The sequence below is a fragment of the Cebus imitator genome, unplaced genomic scaffold, assembly GCF_001604975.1.
Source record: "Cebus imitator isolate Cc_AM_T3 unplaced genomic scaffold, Cebus_imitator-1.0 Scaffold214, whole genome shotgun sequence".
Lineage (NCBI taxonomy): Eukaryota > Metazoa > Chordata > Mammalia > Primates > Cebidae > Cebus > Cebus imitator.
Window position 1 is genome coordinate 2,042,857 of NW_016107529.1, and position 24,296 is coordinate 2,067,152.

General features: G+C 43.5%; 2 protein-coding genes across 5 annotated transcripts in view; both read right to left on the reverse strand.

The window, feature by feature from the left end:
• The window catches only part of TTC39A (tetratricopeptide repeat domain 39A), a 59,272-nt gene extending 50,721 nt beyond the window's left edge, over positions 1–8,551 (reverse strand). The window contains exon 1 of the mRNA XM_017548724.1: positions 8,437–8,551. Coding sequence (XP_017404213.1) covers positions 8,437–8,489 — 53 coding nt within the window. The 5' untranslated portion in view covers positions 8,490–8,551. The remainder of the gene's footprint in view (positions 1–8,436) is intronic.
• A 9,956-nt stretch (positions 8,552–18,507) lies between these two features.
• Positions 18,508–24,296, reverse strand: part of EPS15 (epidermal growth factor receptor pathway substrate 15) — a 176,475-nt gene continuing 170,686 nt past the window's right edge. For 3 of the 4 annotated variants that reach the window (XM_017548733.2, XM_017548731.2, XM_017548730.2), the window contains exons 24-25: positions 23,883–24,070; positions 18,508–20,128 (exon numbers count right to left, since the gene is read on the reverse strand). In XM_017548733.2, coding sequence (XP_017404222.1) covers positions 19,982–20,128; positions 23,883–24,070 — 335 coding nt within the window. In that variant the 3' untranslated portion in view covers positions 18,508–19,981. The remainder of the gene's footprint in view (positions 20,129–23,882; positions 24,071–24,296) is intronic. The other variant, XM_017548736.2, reaches the window with a different exon arrangement.

Here is a 24,296-nt window from a genome sequence, read left to right on the forward strand (position 1 = left end):
GGTGGTGTAATCGACAGAGTCTCGCTTTGTCACCCAGGCTCCGGAGTGTGGTGGTGTAATCTTGGCTTACTGCAACCTCTGCCTCCGGGTTCAAGAAGATTCTCCTGCCTCAGCCTCCCAAGTAGCTGAGACTACAGGTGTCCGCTACCACGCCTAGCTAACTTTTATATTTTTAGTACAGACAGGGTTTCACTGTGTTGGCCAGGCTAGTCTTGAACTCCTGACCTCAGGTGATCTGCCCGCCTCGGCCTCCCAAAGTGCTGGGATTACAGGCATGAGCCACCGTGCCTGGCCCCATTCTATTTAAAATGGAATCCCTGCGCCCATACTCCCACTTCTGCCCTGCATTATTTTTCCACAGTGCTTATTGTCATGTGACATCTTTTTATTTTGCTTATTCATTTATTCTCCCTCTTCCTAGTAAACTTTAAGTTCCACAAGTAAGGTTTTTGTTTTTGTTTTGTTTGGCTTCTTACTATATTGCCCAGGCTGTCTTGAACTCTTGGGCTTAAGTGATCCTCCCGCCTCAGCCTTCTGAGTAGCTAAGACTTTAGGGACATGTGGCTGTGCCCAGCTTCAGGATTTTTTGTTTGTTTTTGCATTACTGTTTTGTTCTCTAATATATTTCCAGTGCCCAGACAGTGCCTTGCTCAATAAAAATGTTTGCTGCATAAATGAATTTGCTAGAATATGGAAAAATATGAAAAATGCAGAACATAAAATTACCCATCTAATATTAAAAAGAAAACCCTGACATCTATGCACTTTAGGAAGCATGAAGAGGTACCGAAGCCATTTCTGGGGGAGGTAGTACAATATAGTGCTGGGAACAGGAGATTTGAATCTGAATTTTGGCTTCTTCACTATAATCCAGGGCAACACGCTTCACCTCCTTGGGCCTTAGTTTACTCATCTATTAAACTGGAGAAAACAAAGCTTCCCTGGTCAGAGCTATATGGATTACAGGTGATGCTGCATGTTACATGCTGGCTGTTGGGCACAGTCAAAGGCAGGTCTCTTGCATTAGAGATCACAGAGGCAGGGGATGAGAACATTCTGGAGGCAGCGGGCAAGTTCAGAAGGTGTCCAGGGGAGAGGATCTGGGGCCTGGAGGGAGCAGTGACAAGCAAAGGAGAAGAGAAGGGGAGAAGCGTGACCACTTGAGCTCAGTGCTGCCGAGTGGAGATTTATCCTTTTTTTTTTTTTTTTTTTTTTTTTGGGGGTGTTTTTTTTTTTTTTTTTTTTTTTTTTTTTTTTTTTTTTTTTTTTTTTTTTTTTTTAAGCTGGAATCTCAGTCTTATGTTCTGGCTGGAGTGTAGTGGTACGATCTTGGCTCACTGCAATTTCCATCTCCCGGTTTCAAGTGATCCTCCTGCCTCGCCTCCCAAGTAGCTGGGATTACAGGTGCACACCACCATGCCTGGCTAATTTTTGTATTTTTAGTAGAGATGAGGCTTCGCCATGTTGTCCAGGCTAGTCTTGAACTCTTGACCTCAAGTGATCCACCCACCTTGGTCTCCCAAAGTGTTGGGATTACAGGTGTGAGCCACACCCAGCCTGATTTACCCTCCTTTGAGTGGCCTGTCCTGTGCTCAGGGACAGCCCTTGGGGACACCTTTCAATCATCCAAATATAAAGCAATTCCCCATTTAATCATTTACTTAGTAAGACAGCAGTTTCTTTCAATGTGAGATTTAGCTACTGTATGTATCTGAGGAAGGATGTTGTTTCTTAGCTGGAAATGGATTAAGCAGCTGCAGTGATTCTTCTTGCAGGGCGTGGGTGCTGGTTAGAGCAGACGCTGTGAGAGGGAGGCTAAGGAGTAACACCTGAGGCTGCAGGAGGCAAAACAAATTTCACTCCCATGGGAAGAAAAGGGGCCAAAAGGAATGGAGTGTCTTAGCTCAGTTCCATGTGGATGGGGTCTCTGATGTCCCACCTAGTCCTAATATAATTGTCCTTTAGGGGGGTCATGGGTCAAAGGACCAGCCATTTATAGGGCAGAGGAAGGATTTTACTTGAAAGTAGTAGATTTCTGCATTGCTATTCATCTGGGACAGACTGATCTATTATTTTATAGCCAATCTTAGCATAAGAAAGGACGGCTTGGGAATCTTGAGCTAAGAGAAAAATTCCTCTTTTCTCCTGGGAAGGAAGATGTTGGAAGACACACTGGGGCCTCCCAGAAGGGGATGTTCTACAAGAAGGCTCCTTCCAGGATGGCTGAGGGGAGAGGGCCATAACATCATAAAATCATCTGTTCCTCGCTCCCTACTTCCTAAGGTGTTCTTGAAAGTTATAGCCTGGCCAGGCATGGTGGCTCCCAGCACTTTGGGAGGCTGAGGTAGGAGGATCACTTGAGGCCAGGAGTTCAAGACCAGACTGGGCAACATGGTGAAACCCCATCTCTACCAAAATAAATAAATAAATAAATAAATAAATAGGTAAGTTATAGCTTGGCCCCAGTCGAGCTGCTGGGGAATTAAGGGAAGAGTCTGTCCCACCCATGGCATGGGGTGATTGCCATAGAGTGACCATTTGCATCCCCCCAACATTCATATGTTGAAATCCTTATGCCTAAGGTGACGGTATTAGGAGGTGGGCCCTTTGGGAGGTGATTAGGCCATGGGGGCAGAGCCCTTATGAACAAGATTGGTGCCCTTATAAAAGAAATCCAAGAGAGACTCCTCGCCCCTTCCTCCATGTGAAGACATAGCAAGAACGGACCATCTCTGAGCCAGAAAGCAGGCCCTCATCAGATACTGAATCTGCCTTGATCTTGGACTTCCCATTCTCCAGAATGGTGAGAAATAAATTTCTGTTGTTTACAAGCTACCCAGTTTATGATATTCCATTATAGCCGCCTGACTGGGAATGAATTAAGAAAGATGATCTGGCCAAGTGCTAGATCAGAGACCATTCCCCCAGCAGGCCAGGGTGGTGGTGGCAGTCAGGGAGAGAATGGCTGTGTCTGGCAAGGTGGCAACACAGGAGAGTGGTGGGTGGCACAGGCCCCCAGGGGGGCCACGAGTTTTCGGATCTCAGAGCATCAGAAACAGCAGGGGGACTCAGAGGAATGGGCAGGGTGCTCCAAATATATCATAACGTGGGTATGTCGTGAAACTACAGCTTTTTTTAAGACCTGCTTAGTGGTCAAGTCTGCTAAACGCTGCCCTCCTCCCGCATCACGCCCCCTTTCTACTCCCTTTCTCTCCAGCCCATTGGCTGAGTGAGGAGCCTTCTCTTACTTGACCCCACCTCTCAGGGAACAGTGATTGGTTGAAGGAAGCACCAGTCAGAGCAGTTTCCTGAGCTTTTTCAGACTAAAGCTGGTGAAGCCCTTCCTCTTGTAATCATCATTCATGCTGGTATCGCAGCATGCCAGGCAGTGCTTTACATAAACTAACTCATGCGATCGTCACAGCAATCCTGGGAGGCGAGTCCTAACATTACCCCCTCTTTACAGATGAGGAAACTGAGGCACGAGAGGCTAAACAGCCTGTCCAAAGTCATACTGCTAGAAAGTTTCAGAGTGAGGCTTCAAAACCAGCCTAAGTCCGGGCGTGGTGGCTCACACCTGTAATCCCAACACTTTGGGAGGCCGAGGTGGATGGATCACTGGAGGTCAGGAGTTTGAGGGGAGTCTGGCCAACATGGTGAAACCCCGTCTCTACTAAAAGTACAAAATTAGCGGGCGTGGTGGCACATGACGGTAATCCCCGCTACTTGGGAGGGTGAGACAGGAGAATTGCTTGAAACGGGAAGGTGGAGATTGCAGTGAGCCGAGAGCACCACTGCACTCCAGCCTGGGTGACAAGAGTGAAATTCCATCTCACACAAAATTAAAAAACCACACAAAGACACACACACACACACACCAACAATAACAACAGCAACAAGCAAAACCAGCCTATGTGGCTCCAGAGTGCTTCTCACTGCTTTGATTTAGCATCCCAGGACTTGAGCTTGGAAGGTGCTGGCGACCATGCCTTGCACTGACTGGAGAAGCAGGTGAGTGTTAGGAGAGAATGGAGCTGGCCACAGAGAGAAACTGCGTTGAGAAGAAGACATTTTCAGGAAAGACAGAGCAACTCAAGCACCTCAGATGATAGATGTGAAGATATTACAGGAAATGTGGCATGCTGCAGAACTGAAGTTGCAACCCAAACCTATTTCTCAATGACCCCAAAAATGGCCCAAATGTTCCAAGTTTGAACCCCTCCATAACTGACAGTGGGACAAAGGTTGCTTGAATGTTTTTCAAGGTCTTGTCACCAGGGATTGAGGATCTGAGAGACCACAATGTGCCTCTTACATTGGAGCCGTCTCCTACCCCTTACAGTCACCCTCAGCAACCCTCGGGGGCAGAGCAGAGTCCTGGGATTAAAAGCTTCAACACTGTAGAAACTTGGAATTTTAAATCGCAAGTCTGGGAATCACAAATTATTCAACTTGCAGGATCTGAGAATCACAGAGATCAAAACTCAGCACTGGCCTCTAGTCCAAATTCATTCCCACCACCCAAGGATTCCAGCCACCGAATTACAGACTCCCAACCTAGAAGCATCTGAGAGCTCCTCCAGCTCAGGCTTAAACCAAGAGCAGGAATTCTGACTATAGCAGTCCTAGCAGTTCTCCAGCCTCCTTGGCTGGGCGCCTCCATTCTTGAGGAGGCTCCTCCCTCCCCCAGCAGACCTGCCACTCAGTTACTCCCTCCAAAGCAATCTGCCTGTCTGCACATCCCCTTTTATTTTTGGTGCTGTCTCCTACCTCGAGTCGGGGCTATGGTATATCTAAAAAGGGCCTGATTTGTAGGCTGAGTAGGGGGCGGTCCCCACTGTAAGATGCCTGGGTGTCAGCAACAGTCCCCTTTCCTTTTCCCAGAAGTTCCCAGCTACCCAATCCTGGTGCCTGGAATCCCATCATTGACTCCCAAACCTTTCAGAATCCCCTCTGCTCAAAGCAAATACCCTGGAAGGAATACTACCTCATAACAGTACTGAGAAGGAACTGAACACTGACTATGCCCCAGTGACTGTTAGGTCCTTTACAAATAACTTCACTACATCTTCCCACAGCTCAGAGAGTAGCTATTATTTTACAGCTGAGTAAACTGAGGTTCACACATATCAAACAATAAATCAATGTCAAAGAGCCAGTAAGTAAGTGGCAAGGCAGGGGTTGAGCACTCCTCCACCTCCCCATCCCCCCTGTCAAGCTCTTTGACCTTGGCTATGCTGTGGGACCCAGGGTGGTGTGGTGGGTGAGGGTGGAGAGGTCACAGGTCCTGAGCTGGAAGAATAGAGACCCAGGTTTGAGCCTCGGGTGTGAGACCTCATGTGGGCAGCTGGGAGTAAGGAATTCTCTGTGTATTTGTGCCCAGCAATTTCCAGCTGAAGTACAAAGGTGCGTGTGTGCAGACTCGCATACACACTTCCTCACGCAGGCCCATGGGGGGGTGTGGAGGCCTCTGCTTGATCAGAGGCCCCCCCACTTCTCAGCCTGTCTGCTTCTCAATTCCTCCTTCTTAACATCTATCTCCCATTCCCTCCATTCTCCTAACCCATACCCCAGCATCTGTCTCCTGGACCATCACGCCAGCCTCCCCTCTGCTCTCCCTGCACACTGAGACATGAGTAACATACACACACACTGGAGACCCCGAAGGCTCCCTGGTGCCCCCAGGATGATGCACAACTGGATTCTCCAAGGCAGGGCAGGTCCTGGCAGGCAAGAACGCCATCTGGCCAAGGGATCTTGTCTTCCTCAGAAATCGTCCCCTCATGTCCTCATCAAAACCAAAATGCACTCTGAGCCCCATTCTGTTCTGTGCTCTGGGAACATGCGGGTTGATGAGCCCTGTTCCCTTTCCATAAGTAGTAGGGAAACAGAAAAGGAGGAGGTGACAGCGATCCAGCATTGAAATGATCTGTCCACAAAAATCCTTCCTCCATAGGACAGCATGGTCATCTTTAAATATGTAAATGCCCTCCTAAAGCCCTCCAGTGGCTTCCCACCACAGTGAAACCTAAATTCCCGGTCCTGTTTGTTCTGGCCAGGCTGCTTCTGGGTCTCACCAGGTATTGATCTTCCACCAACCACACTCCTTTCTTCTCAGACACAGCCCGGGCTTTGATGTGAGCAGTCCTGCCTGCAGTGCTTCAGCACCGTCAGTTTTATTGTGCACAACGTTGCCTTATTGTACGCCTCGCCCAAGTGTTTACTTGTTTATGTCTGTCTCTCCCACTAGAACATGGTCTTGGCCAGGCACAGTGGCTCATGCCTGTAATCCCAGCACTTTGGGAGGCCAAGGTGGGCGGATCATGAGGTCAGGAGTTCGAGACCAGTCTGGCCAACATAGTGAAAACCCATCTCTACTAAAAATACAAAAAAATAGCAGTGTGGTGGTGTGTGCTTGTAATTTCAGCTTCTTGGGAGGAGAATCAAATGAACCCGGGAGGCGGAGGTTGCAGTGAGTCAAGATTGTGCCATTGCACTCCAGCCCGGGTGACAGTGTGAGACTCTGTCTCAAAAAAAAAAAAAAAAAAAAAAAAAAAAAAAAAAAAAACATGGTTTCCAAGAGCAAGACCTGTATGTTGGAAGAAGTAATGCCATACCTGCAGTTTCTCATACAGTGCTGGCCCAGCACACAAGTGCTCAACAATGTGTGCTGAAAGGCTGAATGAGAGCCACTAAAGGTGGTGGAGAGTTATGGAAGGGTTTTCTTTTCATTTTTTTTCCTTTATATATAGAGACAGGGTCTTGCTATGTTGCCCAGCCTGCTCTCAAACTCCTGGACTCAAGTGATCCTCCCGCCTTGGCCTTCCAAAGTGCTGGGATTACAGGCGTGAGCCACCACGCCTTGCCCACAGAAGAGTTTTAAAGTAGAAAATGACTTGGTCTGGTTTGTGCTTTAGAAAGGACACATGCACACGAATGTTCACCGCAGCACTTTACAATAGCAAAGACTTGGAATCAACCCGAATGCCCATTGACGATAGACTGGACAGGGAAAATGTGGCACATACACACCATGGAATATTATGCAGCCATCAAAAATGATGAGTTCGTGTCCTTTGTAGGGACATGGATGAACCTGGAAACCATCATTCTCAGCAAACTGACCCAAGAACAGAAAATCAAACACTGCATGTTCTCACTCATAGGTGGGTGTTGAACAATGAGAACACAATGACACAGGGAGGGGAGCATCACACACTAGGGTCTGTGGAGGGGAACTAGGGGGGGGACAGTGAGGGGTGGGGAGTTGGGGAGGGATAGCATGGGGAGAAATGCCAGATATAGGTGATGGGGAGGAAGGCAGCAAACCACACTGCCATGTGTGTACCTATGCAATGGTGTGTTCTTCACATGTACCCCAAAACCTAAAACGCAATAAAATATATATTAAAAAAAAAAAAAGAAAGAAAGGATGTGTGGAAAGGGAGAGCTTGGAGAAGCTGGGGAAGGGGGCCTATTGCAATAGTCCAAGGAGAATAAACAGCTTTGAGAGATACTGGGAGATAAAATCAACGGGACTTGTGGAGCAGGTGGGAGTAAGGGAGGGAGGTGTCAGGGATGACTCCCAGGTTTCGGGCTTAGGCAACTGGCTGGATGACTATACCATTCATCAACACGGGACACAGGGGGAGGAACAGGTTTGGGGCTTGCCAAGTCTGAGGTGTTCATAGGACAGTCAGATGGAGGTGTTGGATTGCCCACCCTCTGGCACAGCAGGGTGAACTTTAAATATGGAAATATGAAGGATTTGTGGGGAGGGCCTACGAACCTCAGGAGAAGGTCAGGGCTGTCATCCCCTCACAGGAACACAACTGGGGGGGGGGTCACTAACTCATCCTGGAGGTAGGGACAGCAAGGGAGGTAACTGACACACCCCCGAGGGCTGGCTTTGGAGGAGCTGGGGTCCACATAATTCACCCTGGACTGGGATTCGAACCCATGACTTCCCTCACCTGCTCCTCGGATGTGGACAACCCCTCAGAGGCACAGCCCTGGCTTCATCTGTCCAGGCATACAGGATGCCTACACTTGGCTCAGGCAGAGCTGGGGAGAACCAGGTGAGAGGATGGAGGGCTAAGCTCGGAAGCTGCTGCCCAAACCTGACCGCCAGCCCCGCCTGAAGTCCCGCTCATCGAGCTGCCTTTGCAGGTGGCCCGCGGCTTACAACACCGAGCGGCGCTCAGGTGGGACCGCGTCCACACTCCCCAGTCCCCGCCCTGCTGGCGGCGAGGGCAGAGAGCAGGGCCCGTGCGGCCCTGCCCCTCCCGGCCTCCGGCCGACCCCCAGGCCCAGCGGCCACACACCCTTTCCCCCCGCTGTGCCCTTCAGCTGTTCCCCCCGGCGTCGGCTGGGTCCTCCGTCGACCCCTGGGTCCCATCCGCGCCTGCCGCCGAGTCCCCGCCCCCTGCCCGGTACCTGCGGTCGCTTTTCCGGGAGGCCGCCTCCTTCCAGGTGGTCCGAAAGGCCATGAGTGCTGGCCGGGCTCGGTCGGGGGCGCGGGCGGCCCCTCGCGGCGGCGGTGGCGGCTCCGGTGGCAGCACCTGGACCGGGCGAGCAGGGCGGGACCCGCGGCTCCTCCCCGCCCTGGCCCGGCGCCTCCCTGACCCAAAGAGCGTCGTTGTCCCTGGAGCGGGCCTGTGGTCCCAGGGCAAGCCCAGTCGCACCCAGAACCAGAAAGGACCTCGAACACTCCGAGACCCATCACGGGGCACCGGGAGAAACGGAGGTCCAGGCTTTGTACAAGGTCACGAGGGGGCCAGTGGCAGGTCTCCCACTCCGTCCAGAGCCCGGCCTCCAAACCGACGGGCCGCAAGATGTCCTTACGGGTCTCTGCGGGACACAGCGGCACCACCAACCCCGTTCCCTCCTCCCTACAAACAGAGCCAGCTTTGCTAGGGCCGCGCCTGAATGGGGTCAGAGGCTCGGGACTGAGTCAAATGTGGGGCGCAGAGCACCAGCAGCAGGGGGCTGTTAGGGAAGTGGACAGCAGCTCTCTGGGCCTAAGGGTGGAGGCTGCAGGCCAGGCCAGGCCCTGGCACGTGACCCACTTCACTGACTTCTGAGTTCAGTCCCCCATGGCAGGTCGGGGGACAGAGGAGGATGAACCACAGCCCCATCTCCAGTGTAAACTTTCTTTGAAGCCCCATATTTTCTCTTAGGTCATGTACAGTTTTGGTTTTTATTTTAAATTACCACCGTCAAGCAGAATCCGCTCTGGAGCAAGAGGATTCCCTGGCCTGCAGTCCAGGGGCTTTTATTGGAAGCCCAACTAAGGAAAAGGCGTAGGAGAGAACCCTGAGGAGGCATATGAGGAAGACCTGCTCCAGCTCCAGTGTGAGGAACAGATTCAGGGACCCCTGGATACTTAGCTCATCAGAGAAGTTGGGGGGTTGAACACAGGGCAGGGGCAGGGTGGCTAAGGACCATTTTTGTTTCCTTCTGGGCAGGGTCTGTGGCCTAGGTACTTGTGCAATACAAATTTTGCGTCCAGTAAGTGGTGACTGGTTCTCACATGTCTGGTGTTCTCTCGTGTCAAGCCTGGAGCCAGGCAGTTTACACCAATTCTTATTTATCTACACCTTAGTACATACTCACTCATCCCAATTTTACAGTTGATGAAACAGGTTCAGAGGGGTGAATGACCTTTCCTGAAATCAAGTTGTGGACCAGGTCTTACACCCAGGCTTCTCTGCTCAATCTGGTACTTTCCTCTCACCCTGCCTATGGATCATGGATGGACTCAGCATGGCGTGGGAGGTCCTGTGCAAAGCTGCCCAGAGGGCAGAGGCTCCAAGGACCATCTGGGCTATTTCTCTCACTCTTCCCTGGTAGGCAGCAGAGAACATGTGACCTTTTCCTCTTTCTCTGGGCACTCATATCATGGTCTTTGCAGATCAACCAGGGCCCAAGAATACTGCTTATCTGATCACAAAGCTAGAGCTTCTAGATCTGGAAATTCCAGTTACAGTTTGCTCAGGGACCTAAACCCCTTAGTCCATAGAGCCTCTTCCAGCTCGGCAGCACTGGGCACTTCAGATAGCCAACTTTCTCCTGGGTTCACAGCCAAGAAGAGCCACAGGACCTCAGAAGCCTGGCTTCCTATGGGTCCAGAGCCCAGTCTCACAGAGCCTCTGAGCCCACAGCCAACACCACTTCCTCCAGGAAGCTGTCCAGGATCTCCCCATTGGAGCAGTCTCTCCCTTTTCAGAGTTACATTTTTATCTGTCTCTCTCACAGCATTTAGCATTATATATTTTTAAATTCTTGTATCAGTTATTTACAATGGTGTTTGTCTCATTTTTCAGATTTCTATCTGAAGGTACAGACAATATCTCATATGTTGTCTTCCACAGAGCCCAGCACTATTGCTATACATAGCAGGTACGCAATGGTGAGTAAATAGAGAAGGAACTAATATCTATAAAACTTCTACCCAGTGGTAGGCACTATGCAGAGAGCCTTTACATATCTACCTCTAATCTAGACAACTGTTTTAAGAATATTTGGATCAGAAGTTTGGAAATGTTCTTAAGATCAAGTCAGGAGCTGGGATTCAATCCTGGGGTCCTTAAACTTCAAGGCTCGTTTCTTATTCTTCCTCATCTGTGTAAAATTGTTACTTGGGCACTATTTTAAACTCTTGGCACATGTGCCAACTCATTTAATCCTCAAAAGAATCCCAACATGTCTGTTCTTTTACAATCCCAATTTTATAGTTGAAAAAGTGAAGCAGAGAGGAATTTTAATTTGCTCAAGATCACACAAACTAGTTAAGTGGCAGAGCTAGCACTCAACACAAGCAGCTGGACCCGAATCTATATCTTAACCCCAGGCCCAGTCGGCCTGCCACACAAGCTATTAGATGCACAAGGCATTTATGAGCCACTTTCTCAAGCTTATTTTGAATTACGTAACAAACCCAAGGTAGAATAGGTTTTATTCTTCCCATCCTCTCTTCCACTGGAGCCACACTGCTTAGGTTAGAATCTTGGCCCCACCACTTGGTAACTGCACAACCAGGCAAGTTATTCAACCTCTTTGTGTCTGTTTTTTTAACAGTAAAACGAGGATAACAGCACCTATTACAAGGGTTGTTTTAAGGATTAAATAAGTTAATGCAAGTAAAACAGAACGATGCTCGACACCATTTTTAATAGTGTGTGTTACCTCTACCTCCTATAGTTTTATCCAGAATCAGAGGGCAATGAAGTGTTCTATTTAAATGAACTTTCAAGATAACTCAAGTTTATCCCCTTAAAAAGACCTCTTCTGTCTTTTTAAACATGGGCATGGTTGCTCTTAGTGAATATCTACCATGTAACAGAAACCATGACTTTGTATCTATCTTTTTTTTTTTTTTTTTTTTGAGTCAATTTCTTGCCCTGTTGCCTAGTCTGGAGTGCAGTGGTATGATCACAGCTCACTGCAGCCTGTATCTCTTGGCTTCAAGTGATCCTCCCACATCAGTCTCCTGAGTAGCTACTTCAGGTGCATGCCACTATGCCTGGCTAATTTTTAAAATTTTTTTTGTAAAGACAGACTGTTGCTATGTTGTCCATGCTGGTCTGGAACTCCTGGACTCAGGCAATCCTCCTGCCTGGGCCTCCCAAAATTCTGGGATTACAGGCATGCACCACCACATCCAACCTGTATCTATCATCTTTAATCCTTGCAACAACCCTGTTAGGGAACTGTTATCCCTGAGGACCACAGAGGTGTTAACCCAGATTTACCCAAAAACACAGTTAGGAAATTTAAGACCTGAATTTAGACCCATATGTTAAAACTCCAAGGTCTGGATTCCTTCTGCAAGGCCAGGGACCTACTCAGGAAGCTGAGATACATTGGAGTTTTCTTTTGTTTGTATGTGGTTAAGGCAGCATGCTACAAGGGAGCAAGGGTGAAGGGCTCCTAACCTGCTTCTACCCATTCTAGGACCAGAGTTTTGACTCAACTAAGTATAGCCTCTACCCCATCCAGGTTTCTACGTGTCACAGTGCCTAGAAGGATCTTTAACTCATGTAGAGTCTCACAATCTGGAGGAGAACAAATCAGGGTTGTCTCAGTCCTGACAAGTCCACCCATCATTAAAAGGCCCACAGGCTGAGCAAGCAGTTTTGTTCACTTTCTCCTGTATATAGAGCCTCAGAGGGATGCCGGGTCTGCTCTGTGCTCGATGGAGACTTCTTGCTTAGGACTTAGGTTGCTGAGTCTTGCCCACCTGCTCTTAAGGGCAGTCCTTTGAGCATAAGTAGCAGCAGAGATCAAAAGGCAGTCCAGTGTGGCAGAAGAGTAAGTTTCACAGCTGAGGCACCTGGGCTGGAACCTGGATTGTCCAGCTGTGAACCTTTCCTAGGTTGGGGTTTCTTGGCCAAATCGCTTCCATCTCTCTATACATCATATTTTCTATTTAAGTGTCATGAAGAATAAACTATACGTATATTAAGAACCCTAGTGCCAGGCTCAGAGAAGGTCCCCAATAAGTGTCAGCTTTTTCCCATTTCTATTCCCACAAGTTCTGACGATTCCAGAGGAAACAGAAAGGAGAAGCTGTAACTAAGGCCTTAGGTCTCGGGAGGCTGCACACATTCTACACACTTAGTGCAGTGAGGAAGGAAAAATGGGTGGAATCTTTCTGTGGATCCCCACCCCCCCCATAAGATAATCTTTATATCATTCACCTGGATATGCAACATTAGGACTTACATTTATTTGGAGAGATTTTAAAAAATAAATGGCTTTCAAACATTTTATCTTGTGACCCAGTACATACTCGAATTCTATTTCATGATTTTACAAATGATGCCCATTAACATATTGAAAAATTTACATATAATGGATCAAAGCAAAGATATGCAAAGTCACCCCAAAGAGGCATTATAAAGTTACCCAACCAGCCAAACCAGACTATAACCTGATTAAACATATTAATCTGAAAAATGTGTCCATGAGAGGGGCCCAGGTATCCCTGGCTGCAGAGATCAAGAGGCATCTCAGAGGGAGGAGGTATCCGAGCACCAGCAAGGGAGGAGTCATGTTCAACCAATTGTGGGCACTCCAAGCCCCGTGGCAACTTTATTTTTACTGGAAAGTGACATTCTGGTCTTTATATCAGTCCCTGTTTTACTGATGAAAATCAGGTTTCTAAACTTGAAGGTCAGATCTTGGATCAGGCTGAATTCACTAAAGTAATGAATGCTATTTAAATGATGCCTCCTAGGAGACTGCTAGCCTTTTCTAGTCAACAGAGCCCTAACATCAAATGATGTGGCCTTGTGAGAGCTGTGCTTTAAGAACAACAACAACAAAAATTCCAACAGTCACCATGGATGTTTCTAGTAATGCTAGTAAGAATACGATGTTCTGGGGACACCTCCTCTGGGAAGACTTTCACAATCCTCTCAGCTAGAACTATGGGCATCCCAGCACTCCTAAGATAATCCTCAGTATGCAATGCTGTGAAATTATGTAAGTAGATACCTATCTTCCCTACTATACCACTAATGGCAAGGCCCTCATATGAGTCTTCTGTCCCTGGCGCAACACACAACAGATCTTAGCAAAGGTCAATGGAATAATGACTTTCTCACTGTGCATTTTCAAAAGTAAGACAATAGAGAGCTTTCTGGAAGTAAAAGGTACATTGTAGATCCATGCATCGAAGGAAAAAAGTATCTTATTTTTCTTTTTCCAGCAGAACAGTGATTGAACATGAATTTTTGAGTCAGACTGCCTGGGTTTGTTTTATGAGATTGAGTTTTGCTTTTTCACCTAGGCTGGAGTGAAGTGGCACTATCTTGGCTCCCTGCAACCTCTGCCCCCCCCCCACCCCCACCACTGGTTCAAGCGATTCTCCTGCCTCAGCCTCCCAAGTAGCTGGGATTATAGTTGCCCACCAGCATGCCCAGCTAATTATTATAATCATTTTTTTTTGTATTTTTAGTCGAGACGGAGTTTCTATGTGTTGGCCAGGCTGATCTGGAACTCCTGACCTCAGGTGATTCACCCACCATGGCCTTCCAAAGTGCGAGGATTATAGGTGTGAGCCACCACTCCCGGCCAACTGCCTGAGTTGGAATTCTAGCTCTGGCACGTTTTAGCTCTGTGACCTTGGACAAATTATTTAACCCCTTTGTACTTCTCAGCCTTCTCATCTGTAAACTGGGAATAACAGTACCTAACTTAAAAGCATATTATGGAGGTTAATCAGTATATATAAAGTACTTTAAATAGTACTGGGCACTAAGTAAGTGCTATATAAGTGTTAGCTTGCAATTATTATTTTTATTTATTTATTGGGGGGAGACAGTCTCACTCTGTCATCCAGGCTGGAGTGCAGTGGTGTGGTATTGGCTCACTGCAGCCTCCAACTCCAAGATTCAAGTGATTCTCCTGCCTCAGCCTCCTGAGTATAGCTGAGACTACAGGCATGCACCACCATGCCCAGCTAATTTTTGTATTTTTAGTAGAGATGGGGTTTCACCATGTTGACCAGGCTGGGCTCAAGACTCCTGACATCAAGTGATCTGCCTACTTCGGCGTCCCAAAGTGCTGGGATTACAGGCTTGAGCCACCATACCCAGCCTACAATTGTTATTTTTAAAAACTGTATATCCATAAGAGAGATTAGAGGTTACCAAGCAGAATCCACAGGTCAAGTATAGCATGACGAAGTGGAACAGCACTGCAGAATAAATGAATGGATTTAATAAAACTTGCAAACAAAAGAGACTTAGAAGTTATTACCTACTCTAGTGGTTCTCAAAGTGAGATCCCGGAGCCAACATCACCATCATCTGGAAACATCACCATCATCTATTAGAAATGTAAATTCTGGGGTCCAACTCTATACCTACTGAATCAGAAACTCTGGGGCTAGAGTCCAGCAATCTATGTAGTTTGACACACCCTCCAGGTGATCCTATTGCTTGCTAAATTTTGAGTACTCCTTTTCCCTTACCACCTACATCTAATCGGACCTCAAGGCTCGTTAAGTCTCCTGAATTTTTTTCAAATTGGCCCCCTTCTTTTAGGCCCCAGCCACAACCACATTTTAAGTTCTTAACCATCTCACCAGCATGACTGCAACAACCTACCTGCTCTCCCTGCCTTACCTGATTTTCTTCTAAGCCAATTCCCCAAATCACTACCAATGAAATCTTTCTTACAAACACCTCAGTCTTTTGCCCACAAGCCTACACTCTGGTCACACCGAGCTACTTCAAACTCTTCAAAACTTACTCTCTGCCTCCCTTTTTATGTACTCTTTTCAGAGCCTTATCAGTACTGATAAATTACTTTTCGTTTTTTTCTAGCCTTTTCGTTTTATATTTATTTTTATTTATTTTTTATTGCATTTTAGGTTTTGGGGTACATGAGAAGAACAGGCAAGATTGTTGCATAGGTACACACATGGCAGTGTGATTTGCTGCCTTCCTCCCCTTCACCTATATCTGGCATTTCTCCCCATGCTATTTAAAACAAGGTTGGGCTAAGCCTATAATCCCAGCACTTTGGGTGGCTAAGGAGGTAGAATCATGAGTTCAAGCCAGCCTGGGCAACACAGTGAGACCTCTAGCTCTACCAAAAATAAAAATAAAAAAATAACTAGGACCAGTGGCATGCACTTATAGTCCTAGCTACTTTGAAGGCTGAGGTGGGAGGATCCCTTGAGCCCAGGAGTTCACAGTTACAGTGAGCTATGACTGTGACACTGCATTCCAGCCTGGGCCAACAGAGTGAGACTCTGTCTCTACAAAAAAAAAAAAAAAAAACTGAGGCAAGGCTGGCTACTTCCCCCATATACTTATCACTTATGATAACACTAATAATCATAAATGCTTTCATGTGTCCGAAACTGTTCTAAACCATCATAAGAGTTAAATACAAGAACAAATTGGAAAATGTTTTCTAAGATGCCTTGTATAATATAAGTTTATTCCATTCATCATCAAGAACAGAGATTGCATGGATTATTTCATTTGTGACCTTGCTCCTCTGACTACTCATCATTAACAGGAATACAGAGTAGTAGTTAAAACTCTGGAGCCCACCTCCTGGGTTCAAATTCCAGCTCTGCCACTTATTAGCTGCATAACTGTGGCCTACTTTGGGTTCCTCTTCTATAAAATTGAGAAGATAAGAGTACCTATACCTTTCATGGTTACTATGTGAAGATTAAAGAAACTAATAGTAAAGCACTTAGGATCATGCCTGGAGCTTAATAAATATTATTTATTATTATTATTATTTATCATGTACTGTTCCTACCATGGCTTATAAGTTAAAATTTTTTCACACAAAATAAAGCATGGTAAATTGTAAAGAGTATGAGACAGACCAGGGTTCAGTTCCTGGCTCATCTTCTCATCAGCTGGATAATCTGAAGCACATTATTTTAACATTTTTAAGCCTCAGTTTCTCCATTTCTAAAATAGGGGACAACAATATCTACTACTTAGGGGTATTGTGAAGAGTAAACAAGAAAACACGCATAAAATGCCTAGTAGAGTGCTTCACATATAATGTACATTCAACAACCAACAGCTATTTTCGTATTAGTAATACTGTGATTGAATTTGCTTATTTAAAAATAAATATTTAAAAGCCATCAGAGCTAAATCCTTTAGAACAATCCTGTAAGTACTTGATATACATTAGATGAGGAAAATGAGATTCAGGGAGGCTAAATAACTTTCTCAAAGTCATCTTTACATTACATCCTCACAAATGGCAGAAAAGAGATTCAGTCCCAGTACTGTATGAATTTATTAGAACACAGTGCCTTCCAAAAGTCCATGTCACAATTTTTTGTTTTTTGAGACAGAGTCTTGCTCTATTGCCTAGGCTGGAGTGCAGCGGTGCAATCCTGGCTTTTTGCAGCCTCAATCTCCTGGGCTCAAGAAATCCTTCTACCTCAGTAGCTGGGACTACAGGTACACACCACCACACCTGGCTAATTTTTGTATTTTTTTGTAGAGACAGGGTCTTGCCATGTTTCCCAGGCTGGTCTCAAACTCCTGGGCTCAAGTGATCCTCCCACTTCAGCTTCCGAAAGGGCTGGGATTACAGGTATGAGCCACTGTGCCCAGCTTCAAATTCTTTTTCTTTGTTTTTTATTTTTTGAGACAGTCTCACTCTGTCACTTAGGGTGGAGTGCAGTGGCGCAATATCTGCTCACTGCAACCTCCACCTCCCGGGTTCAAGTGATTCTCCTGCCTCAGCCTCCTGAGTAGCTGGGACTACAGGCATGAGCCACTACACTCGCCTAATTTTTTTTGTATTTTTAGTAGAGACAGGGTTTCACTATTTTGGCCAGGTTGTTCTTGAACTCCTGATCTCAGGTGATCCACCCACCTTCACCTCCCAAAGTGCTAAATTACAGGTGTGAGCCACCACACCTGGCCTACAAATTCTTATTCAACAAGTATATATAAAGCCACATATGTTTCAGGCACTGTCTTTACGCATTAACATTTCCTTTCTTTCATAAAAGCAGGACATGATAACCAAAAATAATCGTTTACATTTATTATTCCATACCAGGTGCTGTCCCAAACCCTTTACACATATTCATCTGTGCTGATTGTATATACCTCCTCCTCCTTGGACACAGCATGGACATAATCAGATAACCATGCAAAACTCCACTGCAAATTGGATATATGGATAGTATTCTTTATTGTTACTTAAAGTTTATTGTTCTTATAATTACAGGCTATAACTTAGAAGTTTGAAACTTTAAGAGAAAATTCTATAAAGAGAGCTCAAATAAACATGAATCAGTATGTAGATGTTTAAAACTTTGTAAGTAGTGCCACTTAGCTCTTGGCAATACTTATCTGTCCCTTTTAAACACAGGCCCTGGAGCCAGAGTCAACAACATAAAATATCACAAATGACTCTAAGACATTCATCCTACACAAGCAAGCACATAGATATAGATATATATTTATATAATATTTACATACTTTAATATTATATTGGTCCATTGAGCATACATATTTTAACAAAAGAAAAAATCTATGTAATCCAGTTAAACATACATAAGATTAGAATACTTGTATTACATTGAAAGTTGGTGTTTATAAGTTATAGATATTTAATATTTTCGAGTGTTTTAATTAAAAAATTTTTTTAAAGCATTTCAAACATTTGCTTATTTTCCCAGTGCAAAAGGTTGTTCAAGTCAACTTACCTTTATCCTAAGGAGTAAGAGGAAGAAAACAAACAAAAATGCCACTTATCACAACTCCCAATAATTCCCAGTCAATTTTTGCAGAAAATCCTTAGGACACTGGATTCGTTCATCAAAATTAAAGCCCTGTAATTAAGATTCAGCCCTTGCTTCATATGTATGACTTTTATGCAGATATGTTTCTATTTACAAAGGTGGAAAAAAGTTAACAGTGCAAGATAGTGGTTTAAAGTTTGTTTTAAACTGTAGGAGTCCAATTGTGTAATGGAAAGAAAAGAAAACAAGCACCATTTCAACAAGGAATGAATTGGATATTTCAGAATTTATTTATAGGCTAGGCAATAAGTTACTCAGATTAACACAGATCAATATCACCTTGACTTGGCGACCCAGAGAATTCTAATTAGTTTTTAGGTGCATTTTTCTTTATCTTGGTATTCAATACATCATCTAAGTCAGTAACCACATTAAACAAAATTAAAATGACAAATTACCGCTCACTTCACAGTCTATTTCAAATCAGCTTGTCCACTAGGTCAGTTTTACAGGAGATGGTCTTTTAACATGTGAAGAGTTTTGATAATCTAGCAGGTATCTTCTCTCCCAATTAAACAAACAAGATTTTTTTTTGCTAGCTTGACAATTTTATAGGTGAAAAACATGAAGTAAATAAACTAAACCACAAAGATGGACAAAAAGCAATATGATATGATACACATCATTTTTTCTATTTGTATTCAGTGAAAGTTTTTACATTTCAAGTAAATGAGCCTTCATTAAAGAAAAACAAATATGTGTGAAAACTTAAAGTACCTTCCAGTTCTAGCCTGCTGAAGTTTCTTTTGCAAAAGTACAAAAATAAACCCATTAAGAACTGAACAGGACAGGGCCACGGCAAAGGCAGAATGGCCGCCACGGTAAGATTTTTACTTGCTTTATGTTGATAGGTATATTTTAGGTGATACATTTTCTCCACTATATAACACTTAAAATGAACATTTTCTTACAAACTTTATTTGTAAGAAACTGATTTTTATTAATTAGCAAACACACCAAGAGGTATCTGTTGATCTAAAATTCTTTAAATCCAGATAAATATTTTTTAAAATTTATTTCACAGATGAGACTTTAATGTTTTTAGTTAGGAAAAGATAGAATCTGAGACTATAATGGTTCAATTGAAAGCGTCCCTTTTCCATAGTGGAGCCAATCTGTGCAAAATATTTTTCTTTGTCTCTAAAAAAACAAATTAAGTAGTATTTTTACTATAAGGAAATTTTAAAATGCACTTTAGACAATTTGCACCAATCATAAAAGAAATAGGATATTCTTGCCCTTAACCTCACTCAACCATTCAAATCAAGGGAGAATACTGCAAACTTTTAGAACCCCACTAGCTATCATCAGAATAACTACAGAACAAGGGTGGTGCAGGGTCAAACTATTTCTCTATATTCCAGAAGGCAGAAGCTTGGGTGCTTTAGCTTTACAAGTAAAATAGCACAGGCAGCAAAAGCTCACAGTAAATGTATGCCAGAACAGGGGCCTAAGTGAAGGTGAATTTGATTGGGTTATGGCTTTTATAAGAAAAAAAAAAAGATGAATCTATAATAAAGAAAAAAAATCCTAAAATTTTGTCACATTTACAGGAATATCAAACCTTTTGTATTCCCATGCTCACAGGTAGTTTTGATACATGTTGCAAATAGTTTCAGTATTCAGGAAGAAGAGTACTATATTGTTGACAAAGAACAAGGGAATTCTTCATGCTTCTGATATCTCAGATTTACTGAGTGCAATAGCCAGTTCTAAGTCTTCTTGTTCTTGCTGATTCAGTCGGGCAAGCCTCTGCTCTTCCTCTTTCTCACTTTCCCTCTTGGCCCATTCGATCATATCTTCCTCAGAGGGATACTGCCATTTAAAAGATTGATGAACAAATGAATAAATAAATGAGTGAATCAAATAAAAAGAAGGAAAAATAGTTTTTACAAAAGGACATTAACTTGTTTCACCTGAAGGGCTCTGGAAATAGTCTGGTTACTTGTTAATTCTTTTTTTTTCCTGAAAACATGTTTAATATTAATGAGTTATTAAACTGTAGTTTAATTAAAAAAATTATAAAACTGAAGTTTAATTAAAAAAATTAATGTAAAAAATTTATAAAACTGTAGTTTAATTTAAAAAATTAATTCAGTCTACAGATAGAAAGTCTACAAAAGTAAATGTTAAAATATCAGTAGGCTGGACATGGTGGCTCATGCCTGTAATCCCAGCACTGGGGAGGTTGAGGCAGGTGGATCAATCACCTGAGGTCAGGAGTTCGAGACCAGCCTGGCCAATATGACAAAACCCCATCTCAACTAAATTAGCCAGGCATGATGGCAGTGCCTGTAATCCCAGCTACTTAGGAGGCTGAGACACAAGAATCACTTGAACCCAGGAGGCGGAGGTTGCAGTGAGCCAAGATCGCACCACTGCACACCAGCCTGGGTGAGAGTGAAATTCCATCTCAACAACAGCAACTATATATATCTATATATAGATATATATTATCACTAAAAAAAGTAGAAATGCTTATAGTAGATTAGAAGATTTAAAAACAGGAGACGGCTAGCTTTTTTGATCTAATGTAATGTAAAACATTTACCACTTCAACTTTGCTGAAACCCTCACACAATAAATCATTTTTAACCTAATCACACTGGTAGTTTCTTAGCCCTTAATGTGTAGAAAAGCTAAGAAGAAGAAAAAAGAAAGAAAGAAAGAAAGAAAGCTGATTTTGCTATACATCATATCAAAGTATTGGGTATACTAAGCAAGACATGATATGAACCTAATATATATACATTTTTTTCCTTTGGAGATGGAGCTTCCCTCCTGTTGTTCAGACTGGAGCGCAACGGGGCAATCTTGGTTCACTGCAACCTCCACCTCCTGGATTCAAGTGATTCTCCTGCCTTAGCCTCCTGAGTAGCTGGAATTACAGGCATGTACCACCATGCCTGGCTAAATTTGTATTTTTAGTAGAGACGAGGTTTCTCCATGTTGGTCAGACTGGTCTTGAACTCCTGACCTCAGGTGATCCACCCACCTCGGCCTCCTAAGAACTTAATCATATTTTATAAAAAGCATTTTGAGCCAGGCATGGTAGCTGACATCTGTAATCCCAGTACTTTGGGAGGCCAAAACAGGCCAATTGCTTGAGCTCAGAAGTTCAAGAAGTTCATCTTGGCAACATGGCAAAATGCTGTCTTTACAAAAAAAATTAGCCAGGTGTGGTGATGCATGTCTGTAGTCCCAGCTACTTGGGAGGATCACCTGAGCCTGAGAAGTTGAGGCTGCAGTGATCTGTGATCATGCCACTGCTCTCCAGCCAGGGCAACGGAGCCAAAAAAAAAAAAAAAAAAGCATTTTGAAGATTTCTCCAGGCTTTCAGAACTTTTAGACCAGTCTAAATAAAATCTTAACACTCATAATTATTATGTTGGGGAAATATTCTATCTACCCTACACAGCAACCTTGGCAAATACTAAATTAAAAATTCTAATTGGTTTCAAGTTTTGTCATGTAGGGGAATCCTTCATAAAAGGATGAAATAAAATAACTGTTAGGCTTTTGAAAATGGTAGTTTTTTCCCTAGGGAATTAAGCAAAACTTTGAAACATGTAACACTCAACATATCTTTCACAATGAAAAAAGAAGATGCTTTTATTATAAGCTGCCGTTTATTATATCACATTGAGATTTTTGGAGCAGAATGCCTCAGCTGTTGTTCAAGACTCCTTCCAACCAGATTTTCTTTTTTTTTTTAGACACTGTCTTGTTCTGTCGCCCAGCCTTGAGGGCAGTGGCACTATCTAAGCTCACTGCAACCTCTGCCTCTGGGGCTCAAGTGATCTGCCCACCTTGGCCTCCCAAACTGCTGGGATTACAGGTGTGACCCATCGTGTCTGGCCCCAACCAGATTTTGACTTGCTAAAGCGATATTTAAGATATTAGATGACACAAACTACCAGAGAGTTATTTTACACTAAGAGAATTAAAACCTAAAAAGGCTAATTTTTGATTCTCTACTTTAAACAAATCAAATTCCATCTAATGAAAGTTAAGTCAATATAATTCTGACACTCCATTTTTACAATATTCAAAATATTGATTCCTATTTTGTTCCTTCATATTCGAGAGGAGCTGCCGGAACTTAGAGTACAGATTCAAAAGCTAGGGAGCTCAGCTGTCTTAGCTGCATGCAGATTGTTTTCTTTTTTTTTTTTTTTTTTTGATATTTTTTTTTTTTTTTTTTTTTTTTTTTTTGAGACAGGGCCTGGCTCTGTCACCCAGGCTGGAGTGCAGTAGCATGATCACAGCTCAATGCAACCTCCACCACCTCAGTCCCCCAAGTAGCTGGGACTACAGGTGCATGCCACCACACCCACCTAATTTTTGTATATTTTGTAGAGATAGGGTTTCACCATGTTGCCCAGGCTGGTCTTGAACTCCTGAGCTCAAGCAATCCACCCACTTTGGCCTCTTAAAATACTGGGATTACAGGTGTGAGCCACGATACCCAGCCTGCATGCAGATTCTTGACAACCTCCTAACTAGAAACACCTGTAGGATTAAAGCAACTGGTTGAATGACCAAATGCTATATTGAGGAGGTAACTATCAGGCAGAGTTACCTGGCCATTAGATCTCCTATTTCAAAAATCATCTCAAGGATGTAAGGTGATAAATGGAAGAAAATTCCTGTTTTATAGACCAGGCAGTGATAATGAAGGTCATTTTGCCTGAAAAAACTGGGAAACTGAAACTCTGTTATCCAGTCTAAGTATTTTGTTAAAAGATAATTTGTTTTTACTGACTAATGATGGAATATATGACAGTGCTTTATATCCCTCTAGACTGATACCCCATGGTTGGTTGCCCCATTTCTGTGATTTTATAGGCCCTACTTAAGCTGTTATCATGGCACCCTTCCATTGTTTCTAATGATCTTCCTATTTTAGACATCTCTGAAAGAATGCAGAATAAACATACGAGAGGTTAGTGAATTAGAGCCCTCCAAATAATGAAAGATTGTTTAGATCCTGACAATCATTTATTTATTTATTTATTTCATAAAACTGGCATTTACATTTTTTAAAAGCCACTATATAATAGTTTTACTTTCTATTCAAAGAATTCCTGGCCCTATCCTCTCATATAATATTTGCTGACTGGTCTCCAGAAATCATTAAAACTTTATACACAAACACACATACATAGCTGCAAATATACAAACTTATTACTAGCATTATTCATCTAATGGGCAGACAGCAATGACTAATTGTTCATTAAGTCACCATCATCTATAATCATCCACAAAATAATAACTGTTAGGATTTTACTTACATTACCAAGACTAAGAGAAAGATTTATAAAAAATTTGTATATATGACAAGAACCAGGACTACTAAAATCATTTGTGCAACAAAACAACCGTAGAACCGTCAAAGCAGGATCAAACAGAGGTTTTACTTGGGGGAAGAATGAAATATCATTTTTACTATCTTTGCAAATTTAGTCAAAATGATGCAAACTTGGTAGACTCCAAAATAATCTTTGAAAACTCTTTAAAGTGTAAATGGAATGATTTTTTCCCCAAACAGCTCTTTCACAGTACTTACAGCAGTGAAATTGGCAAAATTGCTTGGATCAGCCTCTTTATTGGTAGTGGTAGTAGCAGAAGTAGTGAACTGATCACAAAACATTTCAGGATCTTTTTCTTTGGGGCTATCATTGCCTGGGAAAGGCTGAAATGGATCATTCAGTTTAAAGGGATCAGAAGAATCCAATTTGTTGATGGATCTTTTCCCTGGATCAAAATCATTACAATTAAGCAGTAAATACAGCAAATACAAGCACACAAGAACATGTACACAGATAGCATTAACATACTGTGGGTGGAGGATAATTGAGTACCCAAAACACATTCTTAATATTGTCTTAAATGGCTATACCAATGATCTGTCCTCAAATTCTTCACACACAATCTCTCAAATACATTCCAGCTATGCGCAGCTAATAAAAAAAATAGCAAA